Consider the following 26,831-nt stretch of genomic DNA (forward strand, 5'->3'; position numbering starts at 1 on the left):
GGGAGTGACGTCAGAGCCCGGACGTTTCTGCACTGAAGATGGCGACGGGTTTAGGAGGTGTGAATGGATGTCCTGATCCCGATATTGGAGATTCTAGGAAGAGGCCCCTGGATTCCGAGCTTGATATTGGGGCAACGAAAAGGTCCCACCATGGCGGAGGTAGCGTACCATTTGCGTCCCGTGGGGCGTCTCGCGTCTTGTGCGCGGCCAGCGCAACTGGGTGTGACGTGGGTCGCACCATATGACACAGCGGCCGGACCTAGGCAGGCAGGGCTTGGTTTTTGCGAGCCGCCTTGGACTGCGGTGTGATGGCACAAATGCGCACTTGGCAGGCGAAAAACCACGTCTTCGAGCCGCTCTTATGTTGGGCCAGCCCGAACGATTCGAGTCAGGTGCCCGAGGATTTTTTTTTTTTTTATCGCGGCTGAGATGGCGAATTATCTGGGTCCCATCAGCCGGTGCACGCTGCTGTCTTGGCCATGGTATTGCGGTCGGGGATCAGTCCTGAAACCACTGTCCATTCACCGGTGACAGCGGTGCGATCTGCCTGCTTTGGCCGAGGCTTTTTTTCCTCCAAGCAGCCGGGAGGGACCCGGCGAGTGTGTCTCTTTTTTGTTTTTTTTCTCGTCGTAGCACACCTATATGTACGGAGATTTCTTTTTCGCCCGACGGACCGGCCACTTAATTCGCGACCTTTTCTTCCTCGATGGACTAGCTGGGCCCGATATGTGGGACAGCGGACTTTTCTTTCCGAACCTGCAGCGAGGTGTTGCGCCGGGCCTCGAGCAAGGTCGACCATTTTCGCGTCGTGCTGCTCATGCTGCTCTCCGCCCCGAAGGCAAGTGGCCGACAGGTTTCCTAGCCGCGGCTTGCATCTCGCCGCAGAGCCGGCCAGCGAGACCTTCCGCCTCGCAGGCCCCGTGTTTGGTCGGAAATTTTCCGTCTTCCCGGACCCCTGCTTGCCATCGTGTTTTCGTGCGGTGCTTTCCTTTACTTTTGTTGCCTTTTTTTTTTCCTCTCCGGTGGATGGGTGCCCGATCAGGCTCGCTAAGCGCCGATGGAGGAATGCAGCGAATCTTTCAGCCCTTGCGCCGCAGACTTTCGAGTTGGCAGGCAAAGGAGACCTTGCATATGGTGCCAGGCACTGCGCCGGCACGATCCCCGCGACGGCGCCCCTAGGCCTATCGTGCAAATTTTTGCCCGACGTGCGAGCTATTTCGACGAATCCCATTAGCACGCTTTTGAGCGGCGAACGGAAACCAAACGATACGCGAGGCAGGGGCAGGCAGAAATTGTCGAGTCGCGTGTTTTTTCGAGCGCATACCGGTCGGGGCATTTGCCGGAGCTGCCCCCCATTCCGCCCTACGCGTCGTCGGCCAGCCCTCCGCGACCTGCGGAATGCAGTGCCACCGATCTGGACTTGTGCGGCGGCCGCTGCGTGTCCTTGCCGTTGACCCGGCCGCTGAGGGTCCGTGTAGTACGTCGCGGTAATCGCATTTATCGTCTCTGCGGGAGACCTGTCGGTAGCCCTTTAACCCGCACCTTGCACGAGTGCAGCGGCCATGCCGTTGCGGAAAATGCGAAAGATCTTGCCTCGTGGTTGAGGAAAGGTGCAGGTGTGAGCTGCGCGTTTCTCGGATAACGTTTTCGAGCTTGGCCCTGTTGTGTGTTCGTGTGTAGCCCTCCCAGAACGGCGCGATCGTCGGCAGGCCTCGCCGGGCCAGCGGCGCAGATACGAGCCGGTCATTCGCGAAACGTCAGCACGTCGTCGCTCGGAGTTCGCCACGACCTTGGTTCTGGTCCCGTTTCCTCGGTGGTCGCATTCTCTTTCCGTCGGTGACCGCCCCACCCCCATTCGCGGCACCGATACCTGCCGTAGTACATCGTGCGGCCTCGTGCTTTGTTTATTTTTTGTCGTGGCGTGGTGGTGCAGCCATTCGTTTTGCCCGAAAGTGATTGCGGCAGAGGGCAAGTCAGGACCATATATGGACGGCCAGTTCCACATTGTGCATGGGTTGGGTTTTCGGTGGTCCATCGTGGCAGATGCGAGACGAAATATTCGGCATGTAGAGCTGCACCACAACATTGTGCTCATAAAGCTCCCATTGATCGTGTGGTCTAATCTGACAGCCAAAGCACCATAATTTTAATTCAGCAGCTGAAACTAGTGCGATTCTGAAATTGGCCCCTTATTTGTTGATGGCTGTAGGTAATACTAGGACATGTTGCATATTTAAGATAGGAAACTTTGAGATGTGTCATTCAGGCATGGGATCCCACACTTCAGTATTTGCAGAGCTTTTTGGCCCTACTGCAGGCATGCATGGGCAAAGCGAACTCAGATACTAATTTCGACTTAGCACCTTGAACATAAGTGCTTGCAGTCAAAAGAACAGAATTGTTTAAGTCTGTAGACAAAATTCCTGATTTGCAAAACAAGATCTGCTGAGACGTGTTAAAGCTGACCTACTTTTGCTCGTTGGTTTTCATGCATCAGCACTTGGTATTGCAGAGCTGGTTTTCAGTCCTTCAATCCTTGGTCACAATGGGTTCTGAGAAGTTTTGTTGTTGTGCCCTTTTTTTTTTTCTGCAACATACCAATGCAAACAAAAGCAGTTCTTCTGTCGACCTGCGGCTTGTTGCTTGGCTCACAGACTGCTTGTTCAGGGCCCACGGGGCCCACTTGGTAGGGCGTCGCCAGGGTTGTGTTTCCGGTCCGCGGGTTTGAGTTGTTCGGCTTGCTGAACTAAAGAGCCCATCTGCCCCACCCCGTCTGCGCAAGGCCTGCCTGGGCTGATGGCCGTGAATCGGTTCCACAAACCGTGTCTCTCTCGTTTTCAGCCTCGCAGCCCTTTTGACGGGCACCGCTAGCCAAGGTGCGCTATGCTCAGGCGAAAGAAACGCAGTTAGAGCGAGCGAGCAAAAGAGGAGGGGCACACAGACAGACGTTTCAGAGGAAAAGAACCTGGAGCGCCCTTCCCCACTACCCCCCCGCAAAAGAAAGCTTTGCAAATGGAGCAATTACGAAGACGAGCGTCAGGTACGGCCTTTGTTCTCCTCCTCCTCATCTCCTTGTCTGCTGTTGGCCGCTTGTTGCTGCATCGTAGCGCCCATCACGCCATCATTCTTCATCCAGACCACACCTCCCGTGGCCTCAGGATTCACCGACTGCCATGGCTTCTTTTTTTCTCCATGACTCATACATGCACCGGTAGTCTTTGCCCCTCTTGTGTGCGTGTGTGCCATTGTCTGTCGGGCGCTGTCCGCTAGTCCATGTGACGCGAGTGTGCCAAGTGGCCTTTATTATTTTATTTTTTTCCATTGCAGGCAATGGGACGTTCCACTTCAAGATTCTGGTGCCTGCAGTGGCTGCAGGCGCCATCATTGGCAAAGGCGGTGAGACCATTGCACTGCTCCAGAAGGAAGCGGGAGCCCGGGTGAAAATGTCCAAGTCGAATGACTTCTACCCAGGTGAGGCTCCATTGTGTCGCCACCCAGCGGGGTAACTGAGTGGAATCGGTGGTTATATTTATGCTGTTGGTGCGTTGGTATTATAGCAGGCATTTTCACCATTTCCTTTCTAGCTTTTCTAGCATTATTGTAGATGCTGGCGTTGTTTGTGACACTTACAAAAGCTCTTCCTACTTCTTATAAAAGCTCTTCAAGAGGTTGTTATGAAAGCTTCTTATGAAAGCTGTCCCTGTGATGTGTTGAAGCAAAAACAGGAAACCCTGTCAATAGATGCAGAAAATACAAAAGCAGCACAAGTAGCTGTCAACACAGTTCATGGTGGAGATAGCGCGAAAGACAAGGCTGAAGGGAGACGCAACACGGGGCGCTACTTTCGTCCTCGTCTTTCACGCTGCCTTCACTGAGAATCCGGTTCAACTCGTCCAGCCTTCCGCCTTAATCACCACAGTTACTTCTGCGCAATTTCTTCGTGTGCTGTTCCCTGTGCGTAATTGCAAATATAGCAGTCGCATTTGCATACTATGCACAACATGCATATTGGTGAATGCAGATTGCATTTGTTGCAAGCTTTGCAGCCTGGTCGTGCAGTTTTCACAGCTCTGCTGCCGGCATCTCGTTGCGCTTGTAGCAGGTTGTGGGCGTTTCACACTCGCAGGAACCACCGAGAGGGTGTGCCTCATCACGGGCAGTGTTGAGGGCGTTCTACGCATCCACGAATTTATCATGGAGAAAATTAAGGAGAAGCCAGACCCAACAGCCAAGATTGCCATAGACTTTGACCACAAGCAGCCAGCCGAAAGAGAAAAGCAGGTAGGCACCCAACGTAGCAAAGCAGAGATGAATAGGAAAGCTCCCAGAGGGCAAAATGAAGGCAGTCAAAAGTGTGCGCTGCAGTCGCAGCTTCTTCGGAAGTGAGGCTGTTTCGACTCGTTCAGGCAGTCATTGTATTTTGTGCGAACTTTTGCAAACCTCATCTTTGGGTTGCGTTTCCGGACTTGGCCCATCTCATTGCCTGCATTTATCCCTTAGCTTGTCTGCTTTGTCGTTTGAGTAGATGGCTGCTTCTGGATAAAGTGTTGCTTTCTTTACTGCTTTCATTTCACTAGGAATGCCCTGATCAGTATGGTTGACTTGAATGTCTCGTAGCTGCACCAGTGTTCTGTCCTTCACCGTCGGCAGTGTCCCATACCATGCCACTATAATTCCCTTTCATATATAGCAGGCAACGCTGCCAAAGCCAGCATGCCTGTTCGCGCAGGCTAAGTCTGTGTCCAAAAAGTAGTTCGCCATACGAGCACAGTGACCACAGACATATTTCGTGCGGCAAATCTCAAAGTATTATGAATGACAACCTCCTGCGCTTCGTTTTACCTCTTGCCACATTTTCGTCCTGCAACTCATCGAGACTTCAAGAAGTAAAAATGACATGTGGCGGTATAATACGCGGCTCATAGGGTGAATCGCTCTTACTCCATCCGTGCCTAAAAAGTAGTCCACACTCGGTGAAAATTATAGTTAGAGGGCCCCAAACACAGAGCGGCTCACAGCTATTACCATGATTTTCAGTGCTGCCACTTCGTTTTATACCTCTTCCTTTTCATTCAAACACTGACCAAGGCTTCGAGAAGAACAAATTATACATGGCGGAGTAACATGGTTTTGCAGATGAACTACTTCCGCAGCCTCTACAGCATTGCCTGCTATGTATGAAGAGGAGTATAGCATGCTGGATGTGACACGGACATGCATAGCCAGTAACTGCGCAAGCTCTAGTGCGAGTAACGGGGGCTGCTGTTGCACATCATGAACAGCGAAGTGCCACAGAGGCTGATCTAGTTCAGTTAGTCTGGTGGCGCAGCTTAGTGTAACGCTTTGTAGATACACTCCCAGAGAACAAATGCAGCTGAGCTCATAGCAATGCACTATCATTTGCAGGTGAAGATCCTGGTCCCCAACAGCACGGCGGGCATGATCATTGGCAAGGGGGGCAGCTACATCAAGCAGATCAAGGAGGAGAGCGGCGCCTACGTGCAGATCTCACAGAAGTCCAAGGATCACGCCCTGGCCGAACGCTGCATCACCGTCATTGGAGAGATGGATAACAACAAGAAGGCCTGTCATATGATCCTGGCCAAGATCGTGGAGGACCCGCAGAGCGGTAGCTGCCTGCATGTCTCATACGCCGAGGTGACCGGGCCCGTGGCCAACTTCAACCCTACGGGCTCGCCTTATGCCAACCCGTCGAGCGTGCACTCGACTGTGAACAACTCGTCGGCCAGCTACAGCTCGAGCGGCAGCCTCAACAGCCTCAGCCCAACAGCCAACTTCGGCGGCGCTGCGGGATCCATGGTGGCTGCCCCGTTCCCGGGGGCCAACGTGGCTCAGCTGTTGGAGAACGTCAAGGCGGTGTTGCGCAGCAACGGATACACAGAGCAGGCGACGGCCGACATCGCAACTGCCATGGGGACGCTGGCAACGTATGGCGTGCTGGGATCAAGCCTCGGTGCCCTCCTAGCAGGCGCCAACGGGGCCATGATGGGGCAGCCTCCGCCGCAGCCACCACAGCCGCAGCAGGTCTACCCATCATCTCCGATGGACGCCACGCCGCCGGTGGTCGCCAGTAGCTCGGGAATCTTCGGCCCTGTCGGCAGCGGTGGCTTCGGCTCGCCCCGCTCCGAGCGCTACCATAGCGACATGGTGTTTGACCCGTTCCGGCGGAACTCGCCTGCGCTCGGCTCACCTGGAGCGGCCAACAACGGCGCCGGTGCTATGCCGGTCAACAACAACTCGTTTGGACTGGGCACGGCACTGGTCCCTTCGGGAGGGGCTATGTGCAAGTCACCGCCGCCTTCAGCCGCGGCCGACAAGTGCTCGGACGCCGTCAAGCGAGACCTCGAGGTGGGGGAGAACATTGTGGGGGCCATCCTGGGGCCGGGGGGCAAGTCATTGGTCGAGATCCAGCGCTTCAGCGGCGCCGCCATCCAGATCTCCAAGAAGGGCACATTCGCACCGGGCACGCGCAACCGCATCGTCAGCATCACGGGCACGCCAAATGCCGTCTCCACGGCCCAGTATCTGATTGAGCAACAGATAGCGGAAGAGGAGGCCAAAAGGTCACAGCAGAATGCACTCGGGGTACTGCGCTAGGTAGCAGGTCTTTTTTTTTTCTCTCTCTCTTGGCTGACCCCTCCCCACCCCCTCCCCCTTCTCTTTCTGAAGATGTTGCAATGTGATGATAAAAAAGTAGTTAATATAACATACGGATATACATAATGTATATATATATACTACACGCATGTCTGGGTGTGTACAGGTGCAGAAGTGTGGGCCATTTTCCACATCGGACTCGGGTGCGCGTGCCTCGCTGGGTTTTCCTCTTCTCTCTTCGTCGTAGTGTGCCTTGGGAAAAAAAAAGGTTTCTCTCTTGACGGCCGCTGTGGATTGTTGCGCCTCCCCCTCCCGAGAACAAGCAGTAGCACCTATGCAACGCCCTGTCTGCCGCAAGACAAGAAAGAAGACCTCCTCTGGTGTGTGGCCCCCCCCCCTCCACAAAGAGAAGAGACCCCCGTTCGGCTGAAGCAGCAGCAGCAGGGATGGGGGGGTCGGTGCTTGCTCAGTCGGACTTTCGGGGAGAGGCCTGCTGGAGATGTATCCCGCGTGCTCATGTCTCATAGCATTATTTATTTTGAAAGCCCTGCTCTTCCCAATCGTGTGCATCTGCGTGTGTGTGTGTGCTCGTGTATGTGTGCATGGATGTGTGTATGTGTGTGCATTGCAGGGTCTCTGCGCCTGCTGAGAGAGAGAGGGGGCCTTGTTTTTTTCTCGAAGCTGGGAGGGCCGCAGTTTTTTTTTTCTTGTTTCTTCATCCTTCAGCGCGGGTGCAGAGGGGCCCTTTTCCTGCTGCTAACATGATGAATTTTGATGACGCTTTCCGTGCTCTACGAGGGGGCAACCACCACCACCACCACCCCCCTCCTCAACACCTTTTAATTTTTTTGTTCTTTCGACTTTTTTAAAGAAAATGCCGCCGCTGCCACCTTCTGTCGGCCGCAGTGTGTGTGTGTGTTTGTGGCGCCACTCTTTCTGTGCGTACGCATCCCGATGATGCGCGAGAGAGAAACTGTTGAACCCACGGTGTGCCGTGTGCCGCGCGCGCGTGGATGCGAATGAGTTCACCGTGACCGCCGCTGCCGCCGGCTGCCATCACTAGGTGCAAGTGCTTCTTCTGTTAGACACGTTTTTTCAATTTTTGCCATGATGTTTTTGTTTACTTGTTCCTAACACATAACAAGGGTTGCATGAACATTTTTGTGAGCATCTCCAGTTTTTTTTGTCTTCCCCTTTTTGTCCCTTCCCCCCCCGAGTTGTTGCTTGCACATTCTATGCTAGGAATATTCTAATTGTGGCTCTTGACTGGGACACCAACTTTTTCGGGCCAGATGGTGCGGGGAAGGGCAGTACTTAGGGCAGGGACTGTGATCCTCTAGGTGCCCCTTGAGCCTCTAGTCTCGAGCCGCAAAGAAATGAGAGAAAAAAAATAATAAACACAAGACATTGTTGCCTGGGCGCTTCTCATCACACGGGAGCACAAAAGTGAGAACAAGGGCGTGCCAGAGCTGGCCACAAGGCCCACCACCACACCCTTTTTTTTCTTTGTCTACAAGCGGGGTCAGGGAAAAAATTACATGAGCTGCTGCAAACCATTATTTTTTTTATTGTTGTAAACTGTTGTATCACTGCTAGAACACTTAATAAAATGGAGAATAAAGAGAAAAAAAAGGGAAAACATCCAGCATGCAGCAAAGCTGCTGAAAAGGGTCTCTGCCTCTCTCCTAGTTGTGCTGCCTGCAGCAACTAGGGCCAGAAGCCCGGGTAGCGTTCAGCGAGGCTTGTCAATCGCTCCGCAAGCTTCTTGCCGTCGAGGTGGTGTTTCAGCTGAGCCTTGTACTGAGTCAGCTCTGCGGAGCCATGCGAGTTGCGTTCCTGCATGGATTTCAGAGGGTCTACAAAAAAACTTTTGCTCTGCACTGTAGGATGAACATACTGCTGCAATTCAATAATACACTCCAATCATTTAATGCTCCTGTGATGGACATCTGAAAAGTTTGAGAATTAAAAGCCCCTATTGCAGTGCCCTGCGCCAACCCTATCCACTGTACTGGCATTTAATTAACCTTGTTGTTCACTGATTCTTTGCCATTGCTCATTTTCTTGCCATTGGTTTTGCCTGTTCCCAGCATGAGCCACACGCTATCTGTTCAAAGATTGCATATCATGTCCCTGTTGACTGCTCTTTAGCTTCCACCATGATACCAGATAACACAGCATCTCTGTGGTGTTAGTGCTTATCAAGCTTTGTTTCTTGTGCCCCTGATGTGCAGGAGAGATACGAAGCATACCAGAGTGGACATAACATAGAAAGCACAGGGTTCTTGCCCATCCTACTAGCAATGTGAAAGTTCAGAAGCGTGCGTATAGAATCTTGTGGATTTGATTACAATGTGCAGACTTTGCAAGGTGATGGGCAGTAATCCGGAGCAGTGCTATTGATGGGTGCATTGTAGAACAGAAAATGGACAAATGTCAGCTTCATGTGAGGTTAGTTTGAGCTGCTTCAGCACAGCATGCATTTTGTGATGAATGGTAGCTGCGCTTGCACGACGCGGAGCAGAGCACCTGTCCACTGAATTGTACCTTGTGGCACTCGGCCCGCTCTCCTAAAGCAAGATGATTGCACCCCTCAACAAGCTATTGATGTTTCAACACTGGAGAAGGGAACCATTGTTACATTTTTATCCAGTACCTCAGCCCTGCTGGGGATCCTTGCAGTGGAAGTCGGTAAAGTCAATCCACGCAAGCATGTGAATGTGACAGTTTAAAGTGATGCGACCCTGAAACTGCAAGTTGCCCACACCCAGATAAATTTAATGGCACCAGCCTCAATTACAGCAGTAATGGAAGTTCCTCGAGAGTTTGGTATCTATACCCTTCAACATGTGGTTTTTAACACCAAAACTCGAGATTCATGAGAGATAAACATTGCATTGCCATGAACAACTTCAATGCTTAAATGCAGACAATTTTTATGCAAGAAACAGCGTTAATTTGGTACCAGTTCCGTCTTTTCAACCATCATTTGTCATCCCTGTAACGTCCATTACATCTCTGCCATCCTCACATTACTGACAATCTTTACTTAAAATTTTATTTTATATACCGAAGTAATCTCAAAACTGCGAGTCAGCCCAGCCAAGTACGTCGTGACATTTTACACTAAATCCTTCGACATGGCATTTGTTCGGAGAACAATGGCATCAAGCCACACGCATACATATTAGTTGGCACCATTTTCACGCGGCACATTTTCCTGCAACTACATTACGCTGCACGTCTCTCTGAAAAGCAATGAGAGAAGCGTGCTAATGGGGAAACACAGTATATTCACTTTTGCAAGGCAGCCAGGCTTGCATAGGTGCGCCTTGCTTAGAAAAGTTCCCTTGGTGCCCATAGGTGGCCGAGTTGATGACGTGCATTCCAAGTTGCCCATTGTGTGCGAATGAAAGCTCGCGTCCGGCTCACTCAAGTACATCTACCTTTGAAGGAAGGCATGTTTTGTGTGTAGTAATGGATCCATTGTGTGAGTGACTGCAGATGTCACTGCACAGCCAAGTGAACGCTCAAGCTTGCTGACAAGGCCAAGCTTCGTCGATGCACTCGCCAAAGGATGTCTTGTTTTTTACTGCGGCTATTTTCACAAAGCTACAAACAATATCACTTGATTAAAAAGTAAAACAGCTGTGTTAGAAAAAGCGATCAACAAGAAGAGTTTAAAAAAAGCAACAGTCGCAGAGAACTTTCTCTGATCAATCGGGGTGAACATGGGCACCTGTGGTCAAACCTTTATGGCGTGCGAGAAAGACGAGAAAAGATCATTCTTCCACTGCTGAACCGAAGGCCTTAGTGACTACGAAGTGCACCAATAAACTCCACAGACTGCACTTGGGTTTTAAATGAATTACACTTTTTGTCAGGGCTGCACACGCAGACACTTGATTGCAGGTGTATATCACAAGAGTCCAAGGCAATGACACCTCTGAAATTTTTGGACCTAAGCGCCCCACTTCACAAGTAAGGAATGTTCATATGCAGTGGCAAGGTCCAAGAGTGTTCCAAAGTTCATTTGTGCAACTGCGGAAACATTGCATCAAGATCACCCTCGGCCATAAAGCACACTGCTGCGAAATGTTCTCCACATCTTTCCTTTACTACTGCAAATGGTACTGCAGTACAACCAGCCTTTGGCCACAGATGCATCATGGTTGTGGAAATGGATGATAAAAAAAAACAACCTGACTGTGCCTTGCGATGCTGAAGTTGGTATGTCACCTAAAAAGGTTACCCTCACCAGGTAAGTGAGACTGTGAAGTGATAACCAAGGAATGAAACTCAAGCGGGAACAAAGTTGCACCATCAAAACAAGTTAGTGTTAGAAGCTGTTCCTAAAATTTGAAATGCAGGTATTTGTACTGCACACTAATAGCAACACCCCACAGCATCTGTTAGAAGCTGTCCCTAAAAAGTTAAATACAGGCGTTTGTACTGTACAGTAATAGCAACACCACACAGCTCTGTTACATGTGTATCCTCCTTGGCCAGCTTGTTCTGAATATATTCAAGACTTGGAGGTGCAACGGAACAGAGTGGCGTAACAGACGCAACATTAAAGCAAAGGTTAAAAAATTAAAACGCAGATGATTTCGTACAAATATTCCCACACCCTACAGATGGCAAAATTGCAAACAAAAAACAATCACTGCTAATTAACTGTCATGCCAAGCTAACGAGTGGTTAATACACTGGTGTTTTTCCATGTAGTTGCACTTAGAGACAGACCATTCACAGCCTTTTTCCCAGCTTTGGTGTGATTTCCAAATCGCCCCACATAGACAGGGACCTTCTTTTCTCTTTTAAATGCAGCCAGAATGCAATTCAATGCAAAAACAATAAAGAAGCATGTTTTATTCATTTTCGATCGGAAAACCAAATGGGAGGTTTGTGCGTTGCGCACACAAAAAAGAGAACAAGGCAGGCAGACCACAATGGATGTGCCAACTCCAAAAACTACCTTTGTTGCACAAAGAAATGAATGTGCAGACCAGCCATAACGTTCAAACAAAGCACCTGTAAATCATTCCTCATAAGCTGCAGGAAACTGTGAAGAAGCATTTATTCAGCAATAAGCCTGCTTGTGCAGAGCCATGCAGTCCTTGTGGGGACTAAAAGTGAGTTCCTGCTTTTACCAGGAACTTTGTTTAATCATCATCATCTAAGTTCCACTAGCTCCACAGCAGGACAAAGGCATCTAACCCCTGATTAACGTCATTTAGTCTTTCATTAAAAAGCAACTGTTGCATCTGGGTTCCGTAACTACATTCTGGACCTGAAAAATGGTATCTTGCTGTGACAAGCAATATGTGCACACATTTTTTCCGCTCACTATAAGTGTGTCCCCAGGTTATGTTTCGGAACCTTCAACGTGAAATGTAGCAACGTCCACAGCAGGCAAACAATGCAGTTTTCCTGCACCTGCCTCAACCTCTGCAATGGGGTCATGCTTGTTAAAAGGGAAGTGAGAGCCCAAGCGCAGAGAAGCTTTGTGTGCTTTCGCACCAGTGCAAGGGTACATCTCCAGGTTACGCCACTCGCCAATAAGGGATCAGCAATGAAAGAAGTGCGTTCACTTCAAGTCCCTTTCAATAGACACTGCAAGTCCTTGGGACATATCTTGTGTACCATCACCATGTGGGAGTAAAACACAGGCGTGCCGGGACATGCGCTTTTCATCAGGTACTTCCTTGAGGCCCAGACCAGATATATCACCTTCAGGCGCCAATTAAAGCTGCTGAAAGGAAAAATCTTTTTTTTGCATGAATAACAATCAGTAGATCAGATGGAAGTAAAGCGTAAAAAAGTATGCGAAAATTTTCACATTTGAGCGCATTTTATTAGCGTTCACATATGTGGACATAGCGCTCAAAGCTGCTACATGAACGTGCATTTTCTTGCCTTTTCTAACCGATTGCTAGACATGAATAAATTTTTTACTGCAAGAATACAAGCTTCAGAGGATTATTATTTATAAAACAGATAAAAACAGCTGTTCTGTGATGACAGGCAGCGGAAAATTCCGCACTTCCGGCACCAAGCGTGGCGTTTGGATGTGCAGCCTTCACGTCTGCACCATCATGTATTTAGCACGTTCAGAAGTAACGGCCAATGGTTGCTTTCATCATGGCCAGTGCTTAAAGTCTGGTTCATCGAAGGAGTCTCAAATGACTTAAGCACAGGTGGAGAGGGAGAGAGAGAGAAAGCAGCTTACAGCCTGTTTTAGACAGGCTTTTTACAAAGAGGTGAAGTCACTTTTAGAGGTCGTTGTTTGCTAAATTTATGTCAGGGACCTTAAACAAACAATTCCCACGCTCTAACAGCGTGCTGGTTGTTGTTGTGCAGCCTTGGAGCTAAGTGGCCAGCTCTGAACTGACTCGTGGCATGAAGGTACGTGTTTCCCTTTTTCATCCGCCTCTTGTGTAATGCCCCATGATGCATTTTTCTTACTATCTGGTTTAATAAGACAAGTTAATGACTTTTATTACAGAAGAAATGTTCTGACCACCACTCACAAGAAACATAAAAAATGGTTGCTTGCTTCGAATTCATGCAGTCTACATTCTGCGCAGGGGTGTCTCAGATCCCTTTTCTATATTGGGGGGGGGGGTGCCTAAGACACACCGAGACCCCCCTGACTTTGTGAACTGATCATAGCGCACTGTGTTTGTCAGCAGCGGCTTAGCATTGTGAGTGCTCCTTGCAACCATCTGCGGGTCTTCATTGCGCAATCGGCCGCGCTTCTTTGGAGGTGCTTCTCCATCGGGTATTTTCATGAACAACACTTCAGCTCTAAACTCGTCCAACGTTCCCCTTGTAGAAGCGTGGTTTTCAGCCCCTGTAAGCGATAAGCCCACTTCATACCACACTTGCCCCGAAAAATGACGCATAGAAGCGGGAAAACGCCATTCTTATGTTTTTCGGCATTAAGGCACCATGTCCATGATTGTGGACGCGCCACTCTGAACGCCCACTGCAGCGCTTTTTGACAATGAAATGACAATGAAAATGACAATGAAAATTCGTGTGCTGTTTCTGCATTAACAGTAAATTGCATCATTCACTACAATTTGAAAAGAGAGCACACAAAAATAAAAGCTATTTACTCCTCTCGCCAAAAAATGTTGTGATGTCTACCTTTACTTTTTTTTTTTACAAACACATTTCGCTGCGACTGCAAGAGATGGCGCCACAAACCTGACAAGGAGGGTCAAAATGTTAAGGGCGCGGAATTCAAGGGTGGAAATTTGCCTTGTATGCAAAAATATGAGCATGTTTAGGTCGCCTCTATATATGTGGACACAGTGCCTGAAGGGAATATGAAGCACAAACCAGGAAAGCAAAAAAAGAAATAATAAGCTCAGTCCTGCAGTGATTGCCATGTGACCACTCGAGCCCCACACAAGCTTTGGCTTTATGTAGCATACCAGGCAGAACCGAAACTATGTGGCACACACTTCCACGAACCTTTTGAGCACACTCAAAGATGCTTTACGCTCATTACACGGTGAAAAATGCTCAAGCTTTGTTTTAGACAAGAGCTATCCAGTTTTTTTCCTCCAAGAAGAAACCACCTCTGCTTCCATTTTCAGAAAATACAGAGCGCATGCATCCGCGTTAAAGAAGTTTTTCATCAAACTTGAACAAGCCTTCAAAGCTGAAGATATTTGAGTCCTTCAAGCTGCCGTGTGAAGTGTATTTGTGAAATGATTATTTGAGAAATGCCACAAAAGCATGAAGTTTGTGACTCCTTGGTTAAGATAACTTTTCAGATGGCCAGCAGTTTCAGCGTGAACACAGTATTTATCCCCTTCAGTTTATGAGAAGGCATTATGCAAACAAATCAACAGATTCTAAGCCTTTTAAGCATATCAGGCCTGCAAAACAAGAAAACGAACACACAGACACCCTCTGGAGCTCCCATACAGTGCAGGAAAGGCCGCTTCAAAAAAAAAAAGTCTACCTGGTTAAGCTAAATGCGACTTCAGCGCGCTAGCATGTTTGCTCTTGTTTAGCTTTGTGTAACTTAGTTCTGTTTTCTGTAAGCTCAAAAAATCTAGTTGCACTCAAATGGTCTTGCAGTCGTTCTTCTGCTTTTCTCTTGCATTAAGCCGCCTGAGCTGCTCGTAGCAATTCGAGTCGCCATTCCTTCTGTTCGGTAGTCTCTGAAGCCCATTGTACATGCCGCTCAAGTGCACGTTCCTCTGGGAGACTTCATTATTAGCCTCCTCTTTCTCGTTCTTCTTCACCTTCTGTGGCTTGTCACCTCGCTGTATCCACTGGATCGGCTAACTCACGTTGGCACTCTCTTCTGTTACGTTCTCGCCGCGCATTGTCCAACATTGAAATCTCTCGAAGGACTTGCTTCATACATGATTTACCAGTGCTGTAGGTGTTACCGAAAAAAAGTAACTAAATATGTTACTCGTTACGCTAAAAAAAAAAGGAACGCGTTACCGCCCTACGTTACCTACAAAAAAAGGTAACACGTTATCGTTACCGTTACCGAAATAAAGTACCGCACGTTACTTTGCTGTTACTTCATGGGCATAAATTTTAATTAATGCGTCTTCGCCTTAAGAACTCACGAAAACAATTTTATAAAGCTCATATTTCACATGAAACTTCTAGCCCAAATAATGATTTTACGCAAAATCCAGATTTTACGAGAATACTTTGCACAAATGTGCAGGAGCTTAGCAATGTTAAAGCGCCATCTACAAACGGCACCCAAAAAACGCGAAACAGATGTTATAGTGGCCTAAAGGTCCCTGTATGGATACATGTTGTGGCTTCTAACTCTATGGCACATGGTAGGTAAGTGGTTTTTATTAAAATGATAATAAAAAAGGAAGGAAAAGATTTCTGTTAGCTCTGGCATCTGCCATCAATACTGAAGCACCTGAGCTGGGGCAGCGGAAATAAAGGATAGCAGGCAGAATGGAGAAATGAAATGAAAGAGGTGAGGGGACAGGAATAGAGGACAGGGGGAGAAGTCATATGTACAAACTATTTACACAATAAGAAATGCGTCCAGGTTGTGCGCGTGATTAGTTAATGATGGAGCAATAAAAACACAAGCGCACAGCACTATGTTGACTACAACTGGAGTGGGGCGTCCAGTTGTTAATCGTCCAAGGTAGAACTCGCGGAGCGTTCGGTCACTGCGTGTAACCACCTGGCGAAGAACAGACAGGACATCAAGCACTTCTGTTCGAGGAACGCACAGAGGCTCACCAAGGTTCGCTCACAAGTGCGCGCACTGCCCTGCGGCTACAACAGCGTCTTGATGGAGTCTGATAGTACGCCCAGCGCCCTGTAGTCCGCAAGCATATCACGACGAGCATCGGCTTACACGGCACAGTGAAGAAGCAGGTGCTCTAGTGTTTCCACCGCACTATGGCACATGGTGAAGCCATTTTCTGAATGTGACATTAAACGCAAAATGACATTTCATCATGAATTCTAACTTCACAAAGAAAACATCGCTGAACTCTCAACAAACTTAAGGTAATTCTGAAAAATATGATATTCCAAAATGCTCCGCATGCTTCCACTCTTTAGAGAGTTGTGTGTGTGAGTGGTTCGGGAAGGGGAGGTAGGTGAAGGCAAGTGTGTGAATGCGTGTTGGTGCACGTGTTTCGTGCTTTATGGGTATTCTGTTTTTCTGTTTTTTTTTTAGCTTGGTGCGTCGTCAAGGGCACGTGTTTTCATCGTTGAGAGCACCTGCATATTTTGTTTATTTACAACATCACGTTAGGCGCTCTGCGCTTTTTTTTTTCTAAAAAAGGGGGCAGAGTGGGTTACAATTGGAAAAAAAAGTAACTAGTAACGTGTACACCTCACGTTACCGAAAAATGTTTATGTAAGTACGTTACCCGTTACAGTTCCGAAATGGTAACGAGTACGTTACAAAGTTACCAAAAAAAGTAACGCGCTACCGGTAACGCCGTTACTTGTAACGCGTTACCGCCAACACTGCGATTTACTGTCTACTGCACTGCAGATTCCTCCGGCAACTACATCCTTCGCCTCTTCTTACTGTCACCTGAATATGCATTTCTCGCTCTTCGTCTGCTTCCTTCATCTTCTTCTTCATCATCGTCATCTTTCTTCCCACTGGCTGCAGCTGGCTTGAGGTAAGACTCCCCAGAGCTTTCCCGAGCTTTCTACCTTTGGTTGCAGCTGGCATGATGTTCCTCCAAGCTTACCCGAGTTGCTCTGAGGCTTCACCTCCAGACAGGACGACTTTTTTGCTAGCAAGGCATCTAGTGAGCACTAAAATGGTTTACTACTTTCATTTTGCACGTGTCTTCAAATGATGCCACAAGGCCATCACAAAATATTCCAGATATATAAGCTGCAGCCATTTTAAGCACTTCAGATACCGTGGCCACAGGGGTCATAAGAAATAACGTAAATTTAAAATAGCTCGATTACATGTGCATGCATCCATGCACTGCATGCACATGTAATTTTTCAACCATCCATTTTCACAACAATTTACAATATTTGCCCCATCAAAGCCTTTGTCATCGTTGCAAAACAGGGGCATGTTAAGGAGGACTGCCTCCCGTAAGCAAAACTCTATTTACGGAAAAACTACAATGGCACCCAGTTTTCCGATAAAAAAAAAAGTTGAAAACATGCAGTGCGCAAATAGGACCCCACCCCTAACCGCCCCCTCCATGGGTTGCCCATAGGTCTGCCTCTGTTGTCGACAGCTAACGAAAATAAACCGGCCTGTTTACTTCAAGCATCACGAAAGAAGTGTAATTAAATTTGTGTAGTATGACACAGTACACCTTACTCTGAGTTGTAAACTCATTAAACGTGCAGAGAGAGTGAATAAGACAGACCTGACCTACCATCGACTGTAGAAGTTAATGATGAAAAAAGCCATGAGAGTCATGCAGATACAGCAACTTTCTGTGTGGCTCAGGCATGCAACGTGGTATCAAAAGTTGCACTACTATGGTTTCAAAGCAGAACATGGGCAATGTTCATCTTCTGTTACACATTTCATGAGTATGCTGCAAAAAAATTAGAATTTTTTGGAGGTCTTACACACCACAAAGGCCTTGTCATATTGATCAAAACCCTCTTTCTATGCTTCCCAAAGCACCTCTCTAGCATAGCACTGTACGCCTATGAGTAAGGTGTCCTGTTTATGCTCTCGGAAACTTACAGAGACAAACAGTGCTACAATACCTCCGCACAACACACCGGGATACCTGCAACACCTTATTCCTGCAACATGGTCGCCAACACTGACACATGACTTTTCCACCAGTGCACATAAACCTCCGTTCTACACTGCTGAAAGCTCATGGAAAGAGAAGCGATACATCATAGATAAACTGTTGCTGTGAGGCAGAGTTCAGACAGGACACACTCTCCTGGGTTCCAAGAAATTCAGAAGGCTCACCCATTTCTTGTGCCTAAGAAAAATGGGAATCACTTTGCCTGCTGAAAGCAGCAGCTGGAATTATTTTCTGTGAAGACACACTCATGCGTAGTCACTGCACACACTGGCAATTTAACTGCTTGTAGAAGTGACCTATGTTTCGTTACCAGTGGTATCTACACAATTTCCACCTTTTGCCTCAAACTCGCCCATTAGGTGCAAGCAAACTTTCACAAAGTAGAACAAAATAGAACAAAGTGGCCTTCATGACAATGCTCAGATTGTTTCCAGCACAATAATGCTGATATCAAGTTGCACACACAGTCCTCAAGAAATCATCAACCACTGTGGGCAAATGCGGTGGCTGAGACTCACTTCATCTTTCATTATGGCAACTGTGCATGGCCATCCTAAACATGGTTTATTCATTGTGTAAGTTTTGCCAGTTGTGAAACATTACTCTGCTACGCTTTTACCCAATGGCTAACCTCAGTAAATGTTCCACAAGCATTAGCGAAATGCAAAACAGCTACACGATATCGGTGTAAGAACCCCTATTGGTTAAAATCCATCCAGAGCCCTCCACTATGCGGTCTTTCACTGCCTCCTTCATCCCTTCCCTCATGGCCCAGTTGAGGTGTCCATCACAATAGGGGTCAGCTACTCTCCCTTTCCTCATAACCATTTTCTAACTTTCCTTTGGCAAATGCCAATAAGCACAATATTCTCTGTGTGCAGGAAATATCGTCACGTGGCGGCCAGCCGAAGAAAAAGACATGATGATTGATGGCAATGAGATGATTTAATGGCTGCTGGCCTAGCACGAGCGCTCCTGCCCACACTGCACAGTTCGTCGTCTTCTTTGTGACACTACCCGGGGCCACCGAGCGATCGTCCCGATCGGTGACAAAGAGACGCGCGAAGTGGTTACGGGCTTAAGAGGATGGTTGGACAGGAACGAGAAAGGGGTGAGGTGCTGGCCGCCACGATCAATGAGATGGCTGAATGATTCCTGGTCTTGAAGCTTCCGGGCCACAGGTCGCCAAGAGCCGACGGTCGAGGCCCCAGGAAGCGCCGAACGGCCTGGGCAGGGGAACGGTGTCTTCAGGTGTAAGCGGCATCTCGGGTCGGTGAGGTCGATAGGTCAGGTCCTTGCGTCGGGTTCAGTTCGTCGTGTTGAGCGGGCTGGGCAGGGGACAGGGCGGGGGGGAACAACGGCGAGGTCGGTTCGAGTCTGAAAGCCTGAGGCACGGCCGAGCAACGCACGCCAAGAACTCACGGCTGACGACCACGGCTGACGCAGGATGCCGAAGCTCCCCGGACCAGGATGTCTATGGTACCCCGCAAGCTCCACCAAATGTTACGTGGTGGCTAGCCGAAGAAAGAAACCCGATGATCGATGGCAATGAGATGATTTAATGGCTGCTGGCCTAGCGCGAGCGCTCCTGCCGTGCCACTGCACAGTTCGTCGTCTTCTTCATCACAATATATTAAACACTTTTGCTCCATTTGTATGTACACTTTAGTGTGAAAGCACTTCTAGCCGCACTTCTGGGTTTCAGCGGTGTGTGTCTGTCTGAAGCATGGTCCCGTGGAACCGAGGAAGAACGCCAGGACCACCAACAAGTAAGCAGAGGAAGGCAGCATGTAGACGCTCTGCAGAATCCGACAAAGAATGCCAGCAGTGGAATGGAAACCTCAATCATGCTGTGAGTATGCAGTGGCATCCACCTACAAACTGAGGCAGTTATGCACCTTTCTTTTTCTCAAAACCAGCCGAAGGTTTAGAGTCCCTTCATGTTTAGAAAAGAAAAGGCAGGTATCTGGCTCCCTCGGTCAGTGGACACCTCAATTGCATTCTGAGGTATGTGGCGGTGGTGACCACCTGCAAAAAACCATGCTTTCGCACAATATTTCATGCTTACAATGCTAATCCGCCAGCCATTTTTTTTCCTCATAAGCACGTCAATGTTGGATGCCAGTCTGTCCAACTGCAATTAACTGATTTATGGCAAAAAGTTACTGCTATACTATCAACATCGACCTGTGGCATTCATGAGCCAAAGTAATAAAATGGGAGATGTCAGTTTTGCAGTGAGCCTGAAAACGTGAAATAAACCAGCGTCCATAGCAGTGAATCTCAGTCTTGTTGGTGCTATTTGTGGAAAATAACTTACCAGTAGTGCCTGCCACAGATGGGCCTGGTCTTCGCGTGTCCAGCGAAGGTAAGCCTTCAGAGCACACTGCTGCTGGCCGCCCCGTGGTAGCCATTGATGTGCCTACACGAAAGTGAAGAGAACACAGTCAAGTTTTGAGCCCTCATAAACCAAAGAATCAAATAAACGCAGGTATCATTCGGTATAACAGCATTCAGGGTGTAAGCCTGACTCTGTACAAGTATATTCAATGATACCTTCAGCTTCACGCAACTCAGAATTTGATACAACGCCCTTTGCACATACCAATTCATTTCTGCTCCTATGTTGCAACCGCACTGCAATATTAGGTGGCACTGAAACTCCACACTCTGGCATGGTATAACAGCAGCACAGATAGCAAGAGGTAACAGATATAATTGAGACGACAGACATTGTCAGTGATATAATGACTGCCCCCACTCAATTCTTATGTCTCTTTTATGACAGGCTTTTACCATAAGCAGCTTTCAACCCATTCATTCTATAACCTCACAGAGAAATTTCAGAATTTTTTTCTTCATTTCAAACATCTGAGTTCAAGCAATCTTAATAAGAGGGATTTTTTTTCTTTGAGGCACCGATATTTGAGATGTTCCATGGTTCGTTTACGTTTACTCGGCGGCTCTGTCAATGCGGTGTGAAGACAGAAGTTTCTAACCTAGCCACAAGAGAGATGGGCACCAAATATCAAAAAGGCAAGTGCAAGTGAATGATGTCAGTCGAATGTATTTTGAGTTAAGGAAGGCATTGCATAACACACAAAAAACACAGAGTGTAGATTTTTATTATTCTATAATTATTTTATAATTTTCCTTCTCAATGTTTGTTTGTTTGTTTGCTATGGGTTTCATGCCACATAAGCAACTAAGGCCATCATGTGCCAATTCAGGGTAGGAAAAATTACTGTCGTGCTGACACACTACTGTTTCTTGATTTGCTAGAGTTTGTTTATAAAACTGCCCTTTCTTTTAGGAACCTAACAACTTGCAATAAGTTTACTGTGCATTCTCTCCTAAGGGTAAGTTGAGGTGGAAAGGAATGTATTTGCTACAAATTTCCCGAGTCTTATGCACGAAAATAATATAAACAGTTTACTGTTAATACTTCGCCACATAGTCCACAAAGAGGGCTTCCTCGTTTCATGAATACGGTGTTACGTGTAAGGTGTGTATGTCCGATGTGAAGGCAGCAATAGAAAACTTCAATTAAGCATTCCTGGTGCTGACACAACTTCCATTTGCCAGAGGCCGGCTTTACCAAGTGCAGATTATTGCTGGTTTCATTATCCCAAGTTGCCTGCCATTCTTCAACCAGCTTCAAGCAATCTTTATGCAAAATACTTACTTTTTCTATTTTTCCTCTGCGAGCTCATGTAGCACACAGGTCGGCTATTTCATTACCACCTATGCCGGCATGGCTTGGGACCCAACATTATGTTAATGTGCGTCCATGTGCTGTGACTATTGCTGCATTGTCTATGATATTTCTTATTAAATTGACACCAATTACAGCTCTATCCAATCATAACTCTCACTAAAAATTGATTCTGTGTGGCTTTTTCAGGCTGTGTTGATGCATGGCTGGCAGCAAAAGATGCACTTATCAACGAGAAAATTGGATTTCAAAATCTTCCTGCTAGTCAGTTAAAACTCGTGACGTCCTCACCGGAAAAAACAGTTGCCATCAATTTGAAGTGAATGGTGCTGCAGCATAGTTTTCAGGATCCACGCCCAAAAACTCGTGTCAACACAAGTATTTCACTTTTGAAATCAACCGGTGATAGCAACCCCTTTATTTAATTTTTTCGTTGTTTCTAGTTTATAAAAGCTGTTTTCAGTGAGAGAGGTGTCTTTTTGATTAAAATGTGGTACGTACCCTACCAATAGAGACCAACTCATACTTGTCCTTGGTGTACATTTAAAGGCTGAAACGCATTTCTGGAGATCCACGGATGTTAACCAGTGCACATAACTTTCTTGAGTCCCTTCCTTCTTACATTTAAGATCACATTTCATTGATTAGGTTCTCTTCATGCATAAAAAGGTGTCCCAAATCAGGAAAACTTATGTTCTAATTCCTGACTAAACTCATTGCCAGCCAATGAGATGTGAACACAGACAACACTGTCTGCTTCTCGTGGCATAAGAATGATGAAATCAATCCAACTCACGGTGAAGAACAGCACAAAAAGCACACCATGCTGGCTACAGAAAGCACAAGAATAAAAAATTCCAACTCTTTCCTGAGCATTCCCATTAAGAGGGGCCGCGGAAAATAAAATGGCTAAATTGGTCAAATTTTCCGACTTTTCAAATTGCTTTCTTCAGTAAGTCTTCGGCCTTCATCTGTCCAATGGTAAAAATTTATGGCATGCAGTTTTTTAATGAGTGGTCGCCAAAGGTTGCGATCAAATCACGCTTCTGTTTGTGCGAGCATACCACGAATTCAGCTGGTTTATGAAGACAGAGTGCCACAATCTTAGTATCACCACAAAGAGGAGAAATCAGATGAACAGGCCTCCATTAGTTTCTCACTTTTTCTGCATATGTTATCACTCATCTCTTTGGCATTCCGTAAAGAATGACTGCAGAATGATTCTGTTTATTGCGCGTGAGTCCTGAGACATTGCTGAGTGCGATTCTCGTTTTATCTAAGTACATGTGCGATAGGCGAAAGCGATTTCTTCTAGAAACGTTTTCGTGTATATATGCATGCTGGAGTTTAACATTTATTTGCATGAGTATGGGACATCTAAAAAAAGAACTAATAGCTGTATTGACCAGAGCAGTGCTTTATGAACACGCCGACACAAAAAACTTGCGCACTTCCTCCTTAATTAGCCAATGCCCTGGGGACGACTTCATTATTGTTTTAACTGTAATTACTCACAAGCTATACCAGCTAGCTTAAAACAAAAAGCAGTTCTAAAATCAACATAAAAAGTGACATATCTGTGCTGAACTTAGTTACCGTTCATGCATAAACAGCGAAAAGTTTCCTCCCTTAAGGGGAGCTATGGGTGTTGAAATGAACACTTTTATTATTAATCATATCATAATGAAATTAGGTGTGTATATGTGTCTCTTCTTCCTGTTTCTAAAAATGTAATTAGTTTCAGTGTACCTTAATTAGTTCCCATATTATGCAAAAACAACTGAAGCCAAACTAGTTAAATTCTTACGGGCCATTAAGGTACCTTTTTTCTACATTTTTTTGGTTTTAATTGAAATGGGGCTGTAGCCAAAGATACCTATGAGTAATACCTCTGAGTAATTTAGTGTCTCATGCAAATTTATAGCCCTTTGTATCTCAAATAAGGTAACTTTTTAAGCAAACTAGCAGATGCAGCATACAATATATTACTATACAATATATTCCTCAAAAAAAAAAATTGAGCTTCATAGCATGTTGTTCACCATGCTCATGCAAACAGATTTTTCACCAGTAATAAATAATTATTTTTCTGCCGGTTTCTAGAACCATATGAATCTTCAAAATAAAAGTGATTCCACTAGCTCTGAGATATTTATTTAACAAGTCCTGTTATTTAAATTTTCGCAATTCCCAACCAATGTGAGGCTTTGTACACAAATTTTTTTGTAAGTGGCAGCAGGAAATTAACAGTTCTTGATTTGTGATGCAAACTTAAGACTTGAATATACAATTTAGGTGGAAAAATATTTGCTTTCGTTTGAGATAACAAGCAGCACCTAAAAAAGTTAAAATCCTTCTGGAGTTTGGCCAAGAGAGTTTCATTGGTTTGTACGACCACCAAATGAGCTGCAAACCCCAGTGCCACCAGCGCTAACCTGGTGTAAGAGGTAGGCGTGCTGCTGCATGGCGGCCGCAAGGCTCTTAAGGCTCAAGCGCAGGCGGGACCATGCCAGACGGCAGGCATCCTGACTGATCCCATCGGTCTGCTGCGGCTGCGGCTGCTGCGACAGCTCTGGTTTCTGCAGCACACGCCAATGCAGTCACTTCAGTCACTTCAGGTTGTACCTTCAAATAATCACTTTTAGTGAAGCCTTCACTTTTGTGTGACTAAACATCTTGCAGTTGAGCAGACAAGGGAAGGAAAAAGGGGGCTCAATTGTGACATACGTGAAGGAAGCCAACAGTCATTATTTTATCGCTTAAAGATAATTGATTAGAAAGCAAAAAAAAAAAACAGCTACATGCCACTGGCGGGATCCAAAAGCACAACCTCCGAATTTCGCGTCCGGTGTTGTGCCAACTGAGCTATCGTGACAGCTGTCCAGTGTCCTGCTTTCCGGTATATTTATGCTGTGTGTATGCTAACCTTGATAGTGTAGAGCACCGGACGCAAAGTTCCTAGGTTGTAGGTTTGTATCCCACTGGCAGCATGTGGTCATTTTTTCTCCTGCTTTCTAATCAATTAATCTTAAGGTGAAAAAATAATTACACTGTTAATCCACCTTTGATCAACCCCACAAATTAAAAAGAAAATACATCCCGTATACTCTTTGGTTACGGTGACAGTTGGCTTTCTTCATAAACATCTCGTAGGGCCCACCAAATAAACATTCAGCAGGTCATTTGCATACAATGTTGTATTATAGGGTTTCATATTAAAAAGTATGCTGAATACGTTCAATTTCCAATTGGTCCTGATTTAGTTACTATCAACATCCTTCTTGGGGCATTCCCATCTGATTCTTTGTTACAGAAAACATACTGCAGTGGACCCTTGTTGATTTGATTTCACTTAATTCGAACTTGCGACTACTCAAACTAACACTAATCCCATTAACATAACGAGCATATTAAAGAGGTTCCCCATAATTGATATTCCACATCACTTAAACTAATTATTTATGCTCTTTAGGCTTCACGTATTATGTATGTTGACTGTATGTTGACTGTATGTTGACTGCTTCATCAAATGCACGCGTAATACATACACCAGCCGTGGCTATCAGCATAAAAGTCCACTGCCCGTCGCGCACGTACTATCTTGTCGAGGAAACAAAGCGTCAAAGTATCAGAAATATATTGGCATATTTTTGCTCGCCTGTTGTGCAAAAAGGCAATGCACACGATATGTGTAACTAGATTAGCAGAGCTCACATCTAGCCTCACAAGTGGTATTCACATGCTACTGTGGGCGTGCGCACCATCTAGGAGTCCACCAATAAGAAGACCAAACTGAAGCCTTCCACTGCATCATGCCTCACAGACTACAATGTTCCCTTTAGCACATAAAAATTATTCATCCAATAAAGTATTAGGAGCCCTACTGAAACTCATTTCGATACAAGTGACTTGTTGGTTTGAATACATTAGATGTAATTATTGAATTACTTAAGTGCAATAGTTGGGTTAGACTCTTAACATGCTACGCACTTTTATACTGATAAAATACAGATGAACGACAGATAGCACACATCTGGACACGGCTAACATTAAAACATCACATTAAAGCATCCCATTAAAGCTGCTTTCTCAGCACGTAGGCAGATAAAGAAGCCACTGCAACAAAAAAAGGATGATTACGTTAGCTCTGTTTGTGAATTCTACATGTTGTGCATAGCCATGTAGTTTACCTGTCATGTAGTGATCTGCCAAATAGAAAAAAAATATGTGTTGCTTCAAACTAGTTGAGACCATCCAATGTATGCATATTCAACAAAACCTTACTGACAACAGCAAACTAACATTTGCTTATGTCGACAAAAATTATGACAAAATAAAAAGAGGAAGTGAAATCAAACTGAAACTGCTTTAAAGGGAATAATAAAATGCACCACACTTCACAACAAATTTCAGGGCATAATAATCACAATGTTGCGATGACAGCAATTAAAAAAGCCCAGCACATTACGTGCTGCATATGAAAAAAAAAAATGCATGCAAGTTAGCTCTGTGATAGACTATGTATCAGGGCAATCTTTGGTGTATTTTGGTGTACTGTATCACTCTGGCTAGCGTTCTTACCTTTTCCCTCATTACTGCAGAATTAACATTACTCTCTCGTTCCCTGCCCAGTTAATTAGCACAACAGTGGTCAGCCCACAATGGCTGCAGTGGCAATGCAAAGTGATTTTTAAAAAATGCCATTTTCTTTATTTTAAGGCAATGGCTGAAAGATGGACTGCTTCCAAGGAAAATGACATTGATGCCATAACGTCATGTAGTTCAAAATTGTAGCAGCAACCCACTCGCCAATTAAAACATCCTCCCAGTTGGCTGGGAAATGACCACTCTTGAAAGGGTCTTGAAAGGGCTTAAGGGCTTAAAGTAAAATCATCCAAGTAACTATCAAGGGTAAATCTAACTGCTTTCACAAACCTGTCACAGCAGATGTCTGATCGTTCCCTAATTTTTATTGTTTTTTATTTCTGATCTTGCCGTGAGACGCCATAGTACCACACTATGATGGTACACTACGAAATCACGTGCAAACTCTGATTAACTTTGGCACACATATTTCACTATAACAAGTGTAGCTGTGAGTCAGAGACAGACCCTTGTGCCTTCTGTCTGTGCCCTTGTGGGCTTCGATTCAACACAAAATGTGATACCAAGAAACAGTTGAATTAAACTGTAAGGATTTTATGGTACATGACGTT

At 46.2% G+C, this 26,831-nt stretch overlaps 2 protein-coding genes across 5 annotated transcripts in view; one reads left to right on the forward strand and one right to left on the reverse strand.

Annotated features, from left to right (window-relative positions):
- Positions 1-8,021, forward strand: ps (RNA-binding protein Nova-1-like protein passilla). 2 transcript variants are annotated; one of them, XM_077666435.1, is made up of 4 exons: positions 1-159; positions 3,328-3,471; positions 4,127-4,281; positions 5,407-8,021. In XM_077666435.1, the coding sequence occupies exons 1-4, from the start codon at positions 39-41 to the stop codon at positions 6,616-6,618; spliced, it is 1,632 nt and encodes a 543-aa protein (XP_077522561.1). In that variant the 5' UTR covers positions 1-38; the 3' UTR covers positions 6,619-8,021. The 2 variants fall into 2 exon arrangements, with proteins under 2 accessions (XP_077522561.1, XP_077522562.1); XM_077666436.1 differs by lacking the exon at positions 1-159 and adding an exon at positions 2,842-3,040.
- The window catches only part of LOC144133366 (uncharacterized), a 23,419-nt gene continuing 4,514 nt past the window's right edge, over positions 7,927-26,831 (reverse strand). The window contains exons 4-6 of one of the 3 annotated variants that reach the window (XM_077666439.1): positions 24,051-24,194; positions 20,221-20,322; positions 7,927-8,474 (exon numbers count right to left, since the gene is read on the reverse strand). In XM_077666439.1, coding sequence (XP_077522565.1) covers positions 8,466-8,474; positions 20,221-20,322; positions 24,051-24,194 — 255 coding nt within the window. In that variant the 3' untranslated portion in view covers positions 7,927-8,465. Of the gene's footprint in view, positions 13,475-20,220; positions 20,323-24,050; positions 24,195-26,831 lie in introns of all 3 variants that reach the window. The other 2 variants (XM_077666438.1, XM_077666437.1) reach the window with 2 other exon arrangements.

The sequence above is a fragment of the Amblyomma americanum genome, chromosome 5 (genome assembly GCF_052857255.1).
Source record: "Amblyomma americanum isolate KBUSLIRL-KWMA chromosome 5, ASM5285725v1, whole genome shotgun sequence".
Lineage (NCBI taxonomy): Eukaryota > Metazoa > Arthropoda > Arachnida > Ixodida > Ixodidae > Amblyomma > Amblyomma americanum.